Here is a 13,614-nt window from a genome sequence, read left to right as displayed (position 1 = left end):
GGGTTTTTTTTTTTTTTTTTTTTTGGTCAGGTGGATTGGACAACCTCCAATTTTAGGTACAACATACATCCACATACTTCATTTATTAAATTTTTCTCCTCAGTTGCAGTCGGTAAAAGTTGAACCCGAGATCTTTGAAATTGAAAGAGGAGATATATCATGTGAGCAAAGGCTCATTGGCCTTGTTGGATTTCTTTTCTTGTGCACACCACGTAATTTCCCTTTGTTTATGGTAGACATAATATTCCTTTTTACAAAATGATAAAGACAAGGAAAACCACAGTCCACAGTCCACAGCCCAGTTTCACCCATGCTCAGACCCCAAAAAGGCCTATTCATTCCCGTTACTGGACTTCTCCCACAACCACATGGTCGAGTCCAACCCAAGCCAGCCATCTCCACCCCTCTCTGCTGCCTCACTGCTCCTCTTGACAACAAAAGTGCATGCTACACGGCTACACCACCTTCAACATACTTTCGGTAAGTTATCACAATAACAATAGCTCCCACAGAATATCTATATTTACGTACATATTTGTCTCTTTATCCTTCACCATAAACAAATGGAATAGACCCATGTGACTCTTTTTTTTTTGTTATTTCAATTTGGTTGCCAATAAATAAATACAAAAATTATAAAATGGGAGAGGTTCATAAAATTTTAGACAGCACCATGGAACTGTGTGTGACGGTCATAGCTCCAGCAAATGCTTTGCCTAATTGATAATGATAGTATTGTTTTGGTCTCCGATTCAAAACTCATAAACACGAGTAAATCCTGGAACTATGGATCCTCTTGTAGCTGTTGTCGTGTTCCTTCTTCTCTCGCCCACTTCAGCTGTGTTCACCTCAGAGGATGAACTCTATGCCAAACAGATCCTAAGCGCTGCTCGCAACGACAAAGACTGGTTGGTTTTGGTGAGAAGGCAGATTCATCAATTCCCCGAACTCGCATTCCAAGAGCACAACACTAGTGCTCTTATTCGCAGGGAACTCGATATTCTTGGAATACACTACAACTTCCCCTTCGCCAAGACCGGTGTCGTTGCCCAAGTTGGCAATGGTTCTCGTCCTGTCATCGCTATTCGTGCTGACATGGATGCTCTTCCCTTGCAGGTAAGTATCTTCTTGATTTGACTTCTAACGTGTTTTGTATCTTTGACTTCGGTTCATGTTTGGAGATGGTTAATTAAATTAGGAGCTTGTTAAGTGGGAGTATGCGAGTAAAATTGAAGGCAGAATGCATGCTTGTGGACACGATGCTCATACCACAATGCTTCTTGGTGCCGCAAAGTTGCTCAATCAGCGCAAGGATCAATTTCAGGTTCTTCTCAGACTCTCATTTTGCTGCAATTTTCGGTTACAATGCTATACTGAAAGTTAACAAGTTTCTCAGTGTTGGAACTTAACAGTTTCCAACATCCCATCACTATGCAATAGATGTGAGATTTTGAATTAGAAGTATTTAGCATTACTCAATCTGGATATTAGGTATTGAGTTTTCCTTTTACGTGACATTTTAACACAAGTTAAGAAAGATGTCAGTATACTTTTCTTCTGTTTGTGTATTTGCGGGTCTGCTCAAAATCTTTTACTTGAAACACTTTTCTACTTATTTGGTATAAAGGGAACTGTGAAGTTTGTTTTCCAACCTGCTGAGGAGGGAGCTAGAGGTGCAAACCAAGTGATAAAAGATGGAGGTCTTCAAGATGCAGAAGCAATATTTGGTGTTCATATTGATGCTTTGACACCTACCGGAGCAATAGCATCTATTGCAGGGCCTTTTACAGCTGCCGGATGCAGCTTTGAGGCGAAAATTGTAGGAATAGGCGGTCATGCCGCATTTCCTCATCATAGTGTGGATCCGTTGCTGGCTACATCATTTGCAATTTTGGCACTGCAACAGCTTGTCTCGAGGGAAAGTGACCCCCTTCAAAGTCTAGTATGTACTAATCTCTATCTTGACTTTCAAAAGCAGATCTATCAATAACATTAAATTGCAACAAATTTGAATCGGATGCCATCACTTCAAATCTCAGTTAAGCAATGGATATACCTACAGGTCCAGTGAAAAGAAAACATTGTTCCTCTAACAGGTCCTGGCTTATGCTATTTCAATTGTAAAGACTTTCAAGTTTCAGCCATATAGCGATCACATAAGATGATAAGAAAAGCTTGTAAAAATGTAAATGAATTCTGACCATTATATGTTGGCCACAGGTAATATCAATAACATTTGTCAAAAGTGGGACTGCATTAAATGTGATCCCATCTCATGTAAAATTTGGAGGCACTCTGAGGGTTCAGACAACTGAAGGGTTGCACCATTTTAGACAGCGAATAAAAGAGGTATGCTCATAGCCAATTTGGAAACTTTAACAAGTTTCTGCACAGTTCTATTCATCTGTATTTTCCATTATCTCTGTGGTTTAGGAAAAATCAGCTTTGGGTTGGTTTCCCTTATATTCTTATTGAGTTGCATCTTTTTTCCAAGTGAGCAGAGGAAGAGGGTGTATCTTTATTTCATAGAAGAATCTACAGTTAGCATAAAGTCATCTGAATAGTCTTAATTGGTATTTCTTGCTACCTGTTGCAATGTTCAGTTATGGCATTCTATATGTTTTTACTTTCCCAATAAGTATATAATCTGGCATTCAATTGAAGCCAATTAACTATTGCCTAGTAACGTGGATTTGCAACAAATCTCCGATTCTATCTGCGACTTTTAGCCACATAGCAATTCACACATAACGTACCTCCTTATCTTCTGCTTGCTCATCTTCCCGCATCGGTTTAGATTTTAATGCAGTTTATTTGGGTTTGTTGGTACTTCTCTGTTTACGGTCAGATGATATTAAACATGACACCCATGCATTTGTAAAGTATACGCTAACCTCTCCCAAGATTTGGATTATGTGACACTTGGCATCCTCCTTCAGGTAATTATTATAGGCATGACAAATCAAAGGGTTGTGTATAATATCACTTAATCTCAATGGAGAATGGTGTAGGTTATCCTAAATGGTCTTGTTCTGAAAAAGTTGTTTCAACATTTGTTGTTGGGAAATACACTTGCAGGTTATTGAGGGACAGGCAGCTGTGCACAGATGCAGTGCGCATGTTGATTTCAAAGACGGAATCTTCCCGTCATATCCTGCAGTAGTCAATGACAAAGGTTTGCATCAGCATGTCGAAAGAGTCGGCCAACTTCTGCTCGGTCCAGGAAATGTGCATGCAGCCAAGAGAGTGATGGCAGGCGAAGACTTTGCATTCTATCAAGAAGTGATTCCGGGAGTCATGTATAGCATTGGAATCAGAAATGAGAAAGTGGGAGCAACTTACTCCCCACATTCTCCTTATTTCTTCCTAGACGAGGAAGCTCTTCCAATAGGGGCCGCAATGCATGCTGCTGTTGCTGAGCTGTACTTGAAAAACTATAATGTTCGGTAACATTCATCTTATTGGTGGCACTTCATGCATATCTCATATAAGTTAGTTCAATTGTTATGCTACACAGATAGAGGGAGCGGTTTTGGAAACAATGGAGTTTTCTTTAATGTATATTGAACTGACCACATTGTCATGGTCCTTGTTCCTTTTTTTTTTGGATAGTTAGAAAGCCAGACTCTGAATGCGGCCCTCCTTATTCCTTTTTTACTTTTGGTTCAAAGTCCAAAAAAATAAAGACCATTCTTGATTTAAATTTTGTGTGCATCATTGTATAGTGGTCTCTCCAAGGATCTGCTTCAGCTATCAATGCTCTAAGTCTAAGGACATCGAAAATAATGGCCAAACCAGGAACGTTGTGTTTCGGCGTCAGGGACTATGCCGACGTCGCAAGAAAAGTGGCTCCAACAAGGTGAATTATATGGTAAAAATCTAAGTTTACATATCTTTCTTTTCATAGGATGAAAGAGAGATTGAAAATCCTAGGACCCACATTTTGAACATCAATAAAATAATAAAAAATAACTATAAAAGGAATTTATACTCTCTCTCTATACAACTTCAATCTGTATAGTAGAGTGTTGTTGGGTTTTTTGGGCTCCCTTCCTATGTGGAGAAAAAGTCCAAATGTAAGTATCCAAGCCTATGAATAGTTGAAGTGGCTGAGGTGAGTTAGGGTTGAGTGAGAGAGGTCTCATTTGAGAGAAAAACACCAAACACTAGAGAGAAGAGAAGAGAGAAAGTCATTTTCGCACATATACAAAGTTGTCTCCGTAAATTGGTCGCTGCAGATACGTTAACTGTTGGATCGAGCTCAAATTTGGATAGTGTGTTCCACACATCTGGTTCTTTGTTTCCACGGTTCGGATCTTCGATTCGATGTCTGTGTAGCTGGAGATATTAGCCACGTACAGCAGCTCTGTTTTTGTGGTATTTTCATCTTCTTGTTCTTGTTTTGTAAGCTTTGAAGCTTGGGTTGTTTGGCTTGTTGTATGCACATTTTGTGCAGTAATTTGTGACTCTCTTGTACTCTATTTTTCATCATAGTGAAGCTATTTCCTGGTCTTGGTGACTCGTGGTTTTTACTTCTCCTATTGAGGAGGTTTTCCACATTAAAAATCTTGGTGTATTAGTTTGTCTTTAATTTCTGGTTTATGTGATTTTTTCGCTGCTATTTGGGTATTATTGCGCTATTGTTAATACTTGTTGTGAGTGGATTGTTGCTCCTCTAATTCTTGCAAGTAGGGAATTGTGTGTTTTATTCCTATCAATTGGTATCAGAGCTCAGTTTTGGGTATTTGGTTATAACTTGCTTGAAAGATGGAAGCAAATAATTCTACTAGGATGATAAGTTTGAATGGCACTAATTACCATCTATAGAAGGGCAAAATGAAGGATTTGTTGTTTGTAAAAAATCTAAATTTACTCGTATTTTCTACACAAAAACCAGAATCTAAAACAGATGAAGAATGGGAGTTTGAACTTTGAACACCAACAAGTTTGTGGTTTTATTAGGCAATGGGTGGATGATAATGTTTACAATCACATTGCTAATGAGACTCATGATAGGGTTTTGTGGAATCAAATTGAATCCTTGTATGCTTCCAAGTCTGACAATAATAAATTGTACTTGTTGAATATGTTGATGAATTTGAGATACAAAGAGAGTTCACAAGTATTAGATCACTTGAATGAATTTCAAGGGGTTCTGGATCAGTTGTCAAGCTTGGGAATCAAGTTTGAAGATGAGGTTCAAGGATTGTGGTTGCTAAATACGCTACCAGATTCTTGGGAGACATTTTGTATCTTTCTTACTGATTCTGCTCCGAATGGTAAAGTGAGCATGCAACTTGTTAAATGTGGCATTTTAAATGAAGAAATGAGAAGGAACACGCAGAATTCTTCGTCACACTCTGAAATGTTAGTAACTGAAATCAGGGGGAGAAATCAGAATAAAGGTCAAAAGGGTAGAGGTAAAAGTAGGAGCAAATCCAAGTCAAGATACAAGAATGTTGAATGTCATTACTATCACAAAATGAGTCACGTTCAAAAATATTGCTTTCTTTGGAAAAAGGAGAACAAATGTAAGCAAGAAAAGAAGGATGATGGTGGTAATAATCGTGTATCTTCTATTTCAGATGATCTTCTTACTGTTGATATTGTTGATTACGAGTACAAGGTCAATCTTGTTTTTGATGATGAGTTCAACTGGGTAATTGATAGTGGCGCCTAAATACATGTTACACCGAAGAAAGAGTTCTTCACTTCTTATACTCTAGGTAATTTTGGAGTGCTTAAGATGGGTAATGATGGCTTGGCCAAAGTTATTGGTGTAGGAGATATTTGTCTTGAGACTAATATGGGAATGAAGCAGCTACTCAAAGATGTTAGACATGCTCCAGATGTTCGCTTGAATTTGGTTTCAGTTAAAAGGCTTGATAATGAAGGCTTTGTAAACACTTTTGGCGTTGGACAATGGAAGCTTACTAAAGGCAACTTAGTGGTGGCTCGAAAAAAAGGTACTTCAAATTTGTATGTGATGCATGCCATGATTGCAAAAGGTAGTGTGAATGCGATTGAAAATAAAGAAGTTTGTAGCTTGTGGCACAGAAGACTTGGTCATATTAGTGAAAAAGGACTTAATTGTTTGGCTCGAAAGAATGCTCTTTCCGGTTTCAAGAATGCAGAATTGGAGAAATGTTCTCATTGCATGGCTAGCAAACAAAGAAGATTATCCTTCAAGAAGCATCAACCTTCAAGAAAATCAGACTTCTTCGAATTGGTGCACTCTGATATTTGTGGTCCTTTGAAGGTACGGTCTTTTAGTGGAGTTATTTACTTTATTACTTTTATTGATGATCATTCAAGAAAGCTTTGGACTTATGCTTTGAAAAAAAAGAACCAAGCTTTGGAAAAGTTCAAACAATTCCAAGCTTTGGTTGAGAGACAAACAGGTAAAAAATTTAAATGTATTCGCACTGATAATGGTGGTGAGTATTGTGGACCATTTGATAAGTATTGCAAGCAGCAAGACATTAGGCATGAAAAGACACCTCCTAAAACACCTCAGTTGAATGGTTTGGCAGAAAGAATGAATAGAATATTGATTGAAAGAGTTAGGTGTATGCTTACTGAAGCTAAGTTACCTAAAGTCTTTTAGAGTGAAATGCTACTTACAGCGGTTCATGTGATTAATCTAAGTCCTACAATTGCTTTGGACAATGATATTCCAGATCATGTTTGGTCGGGAAAAGATATCTCGTATGGTCACTTGAGAGTCTTTGGATACAAAGCATTTGTTCATGTTCCAAAGGATGAGAGGTCCAAGTTGGATGTGAAGACAAGGCAGTGAATTTTTATTGGGTATGGTCAAGATGAGTTTGGTTACAGACTTTATGATCCAGTTGAAAAGAAGCTTGTAAGAAGCTGTGATGTAGAGTTTATTTAAGACCAGACCATTGAAGATATTGATAAGGCAGAAAAGAGTCAATCACAAGAGAGCAGTGACTTGACTGATGAAGATCCAGTTCAGCCGCCTCCTTCGTCAGAACTAGCAGAGAATTAAGATCAGGAGCATATGCAGCAAAATAAGCCTTTGGTTCCTAATGACCAGGAGATGGGAGATCCGATTGATGCTCCAGTTGATGATGATGCTGATAATCAATCTGAACTACCTGAAGATCCACCAAATTTCCATCCTAGGAGGTCTACTAGAGAGCAACGACCTTCAACGAGGTATCCTTCTAATGAGTATGTGACATTTACTGATGGATATGTGACCTTGGTTGATGGGGGAGAACCTGAATGCTATGCGGAAGCGATGGAAGGCGACGACAATAAGAAATGGTTTGATGCAATGCAAGATGAAATGAAAATTCTTGTATGATAATCAAACATTTGAGCTTGTGAAGTTACCAAAAGGAAAGAAAGCTTTGCAGAACAGGTGAATTTATAGGTCGAAGCATGAAGAAAATTTTCAGTGTCCAAGGTACAAGGCTAGATTGGTGGTCAAGCGCTACAGGCAAAAAAAGGGAGTTAACTATAATGAAATCTTTTCACCGGTTGTGAGAAGATCTTCTATTAGGACTATTTTGAGTTTGGCTGCAAATCTTGATTTAGAGATAGAGCAGATGGATGTGAAAACTAATTTCCTTCATGGTGATCTTAAGGATGAAATTTACATGGAACAACCTGAAGGTTTTATGGTAAAAGGCAAAGAGGATCATGTTTGCAAACTGAAGAAGTGCTTGTATGGCTTGAAGCAAGCTCCAAGACAATGGTACAAGAAGTTCGAGTCTGTTATGGCAAAACAAGGCTACAAGAAGACTACTTCTGATCATTTTGTATTTGTTAAACAGTTTGCTAGTAATGATTTTATTATCCTTTTGATATATGTTGACGACATGCTTATTGTTGGTCAGAATGCTTCTAGGATTGATATGTTGAAGAAGCAACTTGCAATGTCATTTGCAATGAAGGACCTTGGGCCGGCAAAGGAAATTTTTGGCATAAGAATCGAGCGTGATAGAAAGGAGAAGAAACTTTGGTTGTCACAGGAGAAATACATAGAAAGAATATTGCACAGGTTTCAAATGGAGAAAGCAAAGGTCGTTAGTACTCCTCTTGCTACACACTTCAAATTGAGTTGCAAGCAAATTCCATCAAGTGATAAAGAGAAGAAAGACATGGAAAAAGTTCTATATGCATCAGCCATGGGTATTTTAATGTATGCTATGGTGTGCACAAGACCGGATATAGCTCATATTGTTGGTTGTGTTAGTCATTTTGTATCAAACCTGAGAGCATTGGAATGCTGTAAAATGGATAATGAGATATTTTCGTGGTACTTCTAACATGAAGTTGTGTTGTGGAAGTGATAAGCATATTCTAGTTGGTTACACTGACTCAGACATGGCAGGAGATATTGACTCTAGAAGGTCTATTCCAGGCTTCTTGATCAACTTTGCGGGTGGAGCTGTGTCTTGGCAATCTAGATTGCAAAAATGTGTTGCTTTGTCTACTACCGAGGCCGAGTTTATTGCCATTACCGAAGTGTGCAAGGAGATGCTTTGGATGAATAAATTCTTGAAGGAACTCGGGTTTACTCAAGAGAGGTATGTATTGTTTTGTGATAGTCAAAGTGCTATATATCTTGGTAAAAACTCTACTTTTCATTCTCGATCCAAACATAATGATGTGAGGTATCATTGGATACGTGATGTTTTGGATGTTGAGTTGTTGGAACTTGAAAAGGTTCATACTGATGAGAATGGTTCTAATATGATGACCAAAGAATTACCAAGATGGAAGTTGTTGCTTAATCGCCAGATTGGCGGTTACCTCCACATAGTCGTGAGGGGGAGATTTGTTGAGTTTTTTGGGCTCCCTTCCTATGTGGAGAAAAAGTCCAAACTCCCTTCCTATGTGGAGAAAAATTCCAAATGTTAGTATCCAAACACATGAATAGTTGAAGTGGCTGAGTTGAGTTAGGGTTGAGTGAGAGATGTCTCATTTGAGAGAAGAACACCAAACACTAGAGAGATGAGAAGAGAGAAATTCATTTTCGCACATATACAAAGCTGTCTCCGTAAATTGGTCGCTCTAGATTCGTTAACCGTTGGATCGAGCTCAAATTTGAACAGTGTGTTCCACACATCTGGTTCTTTGCTTTCACCGTTCTGATCGTTGATTTGAAATCTGTAGTTAGAGATATTGGCTACGCACAGCAGCTCTATTTTTGTGGTATTTTCATCTTCTTGTTCTTGTTTTGTAAGTTTTGAAGCTTGGGTTGTCTGGCTTGTTGTATGCACGTTTTGTACAGTAATTTATGACTCTCTTGTATCCTATTTTTCATCATAGTGAAGCTATTTCCTGGTCATGATGACTCATGGTTTTTACTTCTCTCATTGAAGAGGTTTTTCACGTTAAAAATCTTGGTGTGTTAGCTTGTCTCTAATTTCTAGTTTATGTGATTTTTCTGCTGCTATTGGGTATTATTGCACTACTGTTAATACTTGTTTGAGTGGATTGTTGCTCCTCTTATTCTTGCAAGTAGGGAATTGTTGCCACTCGAACAATTGCCTTAGCATCCAATCGCAGCACTCTGTGCCGTTGCCAGTCGTTCTCTCCAAAAGGTCCAAACCTTGGCTGCTGATGCACCACTATTTCGTGGTGCATTTTATCTTGAATTTAGGAGATTTTATCACCTTTTTCCACATTTATTCACTAAAATAGTATGGTTTTGTATATTCTCCCTAATTTGTGCTTAAGAGTGAAAACATGCTTTTTAGTCCCTTAATTGATTAATTTTAATTCACATTTGATTCCACTAGATGCCATGATGGGTTTGTTAGTGAATTCAGGTTCAAAAGAGTAGGAATGGATCAAAGGAATGAAGAGAAAAGCATGCAAAGTAGAGAAATCATGGAAAATCAAGGATTGGGAGTGCATTCAACGACGCGCACGCGTGGCTTACGCGCATGCGTGGAAACGATGAAGTCACATGGCGATGCGTACGCGTATATGATGCGTACGCGTGGATAGAAAAAATGCCAAATGACGCGTACGCGTGACCCACGCGTACGCGTCGATGCTCGCACGTAACCTCATTAAAGTGAAAACGTTGGAGGCGATTTCTGGGCTTTCCAGGCCCAAATCCAACTCATTTTCTGAGCCTATTACATGCAGAAATCAAGGGGAGTCAGGGGGGAATACATAGTTTAGTTTCTATGATGCTTTAGTTAGTTTTTAGAGAGAGAAACTCTCTCTTCTCTCTAGAATTAGGTTGAATGTAGATTAGGATTTCTTAGATCTAGGTTTAATTCATGTTTTGATTCACTTTTCCTTTTCAATTTCTTGTTCCTCTACCTTTGCTTTCTTAGTTTCGTACTTTACTCCTTGTACTTGTTTACTTTGTTATTGATGCACTCTTGTTTCCTCTATTTTCCTTTAATGCAATTTATGTTTAATTTCTTTTATTGTTGATTTAATTGTTGTTAATTTTCTTGCAATTAGTAGTTGTAGATTTACATTTCTTGCAATTTCATTTTGCTTTCCTTTTGTGCCTTCCAAGTGTTTGACAAAATACTTGGAAGGATGTTAGAATAGATTCTTCTCCTCTTAGCTTTGGTTGAGTAATTGGAGACTCTTGAGTTATCAAACTCTTTTGTTGATTGATAATTGGAAGTTGCTAGTTGACTTGAATGCCACTAAAGCTAGTCTCTCCTTAGGATTTGACTAGGACTTGTGGACTCAAGTTGATTTATCCACTTGACTTTCCTTCATAGTTAGAGGTTGACTAAGTGGGAGCAATGGACAATTCTTGTTATAATTGATGATGATAATGAGGATAGGACTTCTAGTTCTCATTCCTTGCCAAGAGCTTTTTTAGTTGTTAGTTACTTTCTTGCAATTTACTTTTCATGTCCCTTATCCAAAACCCCAAGTATACTATCCCATAACCAATAACAAGAACACTTCCCTGCAATTCCTTTGAGAGACGACCCGAGGTTTGAATACTTCGGTTATTTTTATTGGGATTTGTACTTGTGACAAACAATTTTTTGCATGAGAGGATTATTTGTTGGTTTAGAAACTATACTTGCAACGAGAATTCATTGAGGAATTCTAAACCACGAAAAATATCTTCATCAAAATGACGCCGTTACCGGGGAATTGCAAATGTGCGCTTGTTATTGGTTATTGTATATATGTGAATATTGTGAATATGTTTGCCTTTTCTCTCTTTGTTAGTTTTTGCTAGTTTTAGGATTTAGTTTTCTTTGTTTCTTATTTGATTTTGTTTTCATTTGCTCTTGCTATCATGAATTCTCACCCTTTTGGCTATGAGTTTGGTTACAACTATGTTGTAGGAAATGGGAATTTCAATGAGAATGTGTATCAAGGATGGAACAATCAAAGGTGGGATGAGCCTCAAGCATATGCTCAATCTTCATGGAAACAACCTCCTCCGGTCCCTTATAGGTATAATTCCACTCTTTATGCATATCAATCTAGTGGATGTGGTAGTCTTCATTGTACTTGTCAACAACCACCACCACATACCTATGAGCCTCATCCTCAACATAGTCCTCAACCATACTCACAAGCCCCTTTCTACCAAATGCCTTCCTATGACCCTTATCAATCATATAACCAATCACCCTTACCTCATCCTTGTGACCATTATGTAAGAAAATCCATAGAGCCACCACAATTCCAACATCAATACTCCCAAGGGCCACAAATTTCATACACACCACCTCCATATTTTCACTAAGAAGAACCACCTTCCTATTATGAACCCTTTTCTCCAAGATGATGAATCCTCCTATCCACCCCAATCTCTAATAGTTGAACCCCTTAGCCTTATCCTTCAAGGGCAAGAAGAAATGCAAAGGGAGGTACTAGAGTTCACGGCCGCCTTGAATGAGGTGGTGAATCGATTAGCCTCCCAATGCTTGAGCACTCAAGGAACTCCCATGGCCACATGTGGAGAATCAATTGAAAACCATAGCCTGAAGGAGAGATTGGAAACTCCGGTGGAAGATGAGGAATGTTACTATGTGTTAGAACAATTGGAGGAACCGATGATTGTTGAAGAAGAGGAAGAAGTGGTTGAAGACTTAGGAGATGCGGAACCGCCATGGGAATCTAAAGTCATCGAAAACTCCTCCAAGAAGATTGAATTTGATGTTGAGGAGGAGAGTGCACAACCTCCAAAATAATTGTTGCATGAAGACTTGGAAGGAATGAAGCAAGAATTGAGTTCCCTTGGTGGTAAAGACTATGCATCAAACCTTCTTGGTAGTGAATCCTTTGAACTTGAAGAACCTTCTCCCAGTGAAATAGAAAGCAAAGTGGAGTTAGATTTCTCTTATCCTCCCATTTATGATTTGAGTGATGGAAAAGAGTTAGATGAAATTGATGAACAAAGGATTGAAATTGACGAAGTTTGTAAAGAGGTGGAGGTAATCAAAGAAGAACACAAGGGAGTGGAGCTTGCAAGGACATTGGAAACACCTCTCCCCAAGCCATCACCATCCATTCTTTCATTAAAGTGGGTAAATCTCTCATCTCTAAGCTTAATTAGTCCACTTGAATATGGTTTGCTTGAGACGGATGGGCAACTTAGAGCTTTGTGTGGCTTTAAGAGAAAAAGGGAGATGGTTAGTGGTTGGCATTGTAAATCAAAGTCCATGATGGTTACATGTTCAAGGCTTAATTACAAGGGGTGGTGTAGAAATAGATTGCTTGGATCTAGAAGGATGTTTGGTCGCTTTAGTGAGAATTCATCTTGCATGCCACCCAAATGGAATAATGATGATCAACTTAAAGATGGTGTCAAAACAAAGTGTGGGATCCCGTATCGCACAAGGAGAATCAATTTTGGGAGCCCATGGTTTGTGAAGAACTCCATCAAGGCTTGGTGGCATTAATTGTGAAGAATGGAGCTTATTGGAGACTCAAGCATTGGTGGATGTTCAAGGATGGCTTCAAGCACAAGCCACCTTGATGAGGAGCTCCTCATAAGTCCAACTTAAGGATAATAAACAAAAGTGCTAGGTGGGAGACACCCCACCATGGTAACATCTTTCCTTTTTCTCTTTTGTAAATATTGGTAGAATTAGTTTAACTTCATATTTTGATTAGTTTGTTGAGTTTATTTGGTAGTTTGGTATGTTAAATAAGGTTTTATGGTGTTTTGGTAGCTGTTTGGAGATTTAGAATGCTTGGTTGGTGCAAGAACTATTTCGTGGTGCATTTTATCTTGAATTTAGGAGATTTTATCACCTTTTCCCACATATATTCACTAAAATAGCATGGTTTTGTATATTCTCCCTAATTTGTGCTTAAGAGTGAAAACATGCTTTTTAGTCCCTTAATTGGTTAATTTTAATTCACCTTTGATTCCACTAGATGCCTTGATTTGTTTGTTAGTGAATTCATGTTCAAAAGGCTAAGAATGGATCAAAGGAATGAAGAGAAAAGCATGCAAAGTTGAGAAATAATGGAAAATCAAGGATTGGGAGTGCATTCAACGACGCGCACGCGTGGAAACGATGAAGTCGCATGGCGATGCATACGCGTACATGACGCGTACGCGTGGATAGCAAAAATGCCAAACGACGCGTACGCGTGACTCACGCGTACGCGTCGATGCTTGCA

General features: G+C 38.5%; 1 protein-coding gene across 1 annotated transcript; it reads left to right on the top strand.

Annotated features, from left to right (window-relative positions):
• Positions 398-3,703, top strand: LOC107623443 (IAA-amino acid hydrolase ILR1-like 5). Its single transcript, XM_016325704.2, has 5 exons — positions 398-1,116; positions 1,199-1,324; positions 1,628-1,942; positions 2,221-2,349; positions 3,079-3,703. Exons 1-5 carry the CDS (start codon positions 787-789, stop codon positions 3,448-3,450), a joined length of 1,272 nt encoding a protein of 423 aa, XP_016181190.1. The 5' UTR covers positions 398-786; the 3' UTR covers positions 3,451-3,703.

This window comes from Arachis ipaensis, chromosome B10 (assembly GCF_000816755.2).
Source record: "Arachis ipaensis cultivar K30076 chromosome B10, Araip1.1, whole genome shotgun sequence".
In the NCBI taxonomy this organism is placed as follows: Eukaryota; Viridiplantae; Streptophyta; class Magnoliopsida; order Fabales; family Fabaceae; genus Arachis; species Arachis ipaensis.
The sequence above is the reverse complement of the archived record's forward strand: the minus strand, read 5'-3'. Positions and strand labels throughout refer to the sequence as shown.

Excerpts from the sequence above, each read along its gene's own strand:
- LOC107623443 (XM_016325704.2), top strand. The coding sequence starts at position 787 with ATGGATCCTCTTGTAGCTGTTGTCGTGTTCCTTCTTCTCTCGCCCACT. Across the intron at positions 1,117-1,198 it reads TGGATGCTCTTCCCTTGCAG|GAGCTTGTTAAGTGGGAGTA; the intron begins GTAAGTATCTTC and ends TAATTAAATTAG. Across the intron at positions 2,350-3,078 it reads TTAGACAGCGAATAAAAGAG|GTTATTGAGGGACAGGCAGC; the intron begins GTATGCTCATAG and ends ATACACTTGCAG.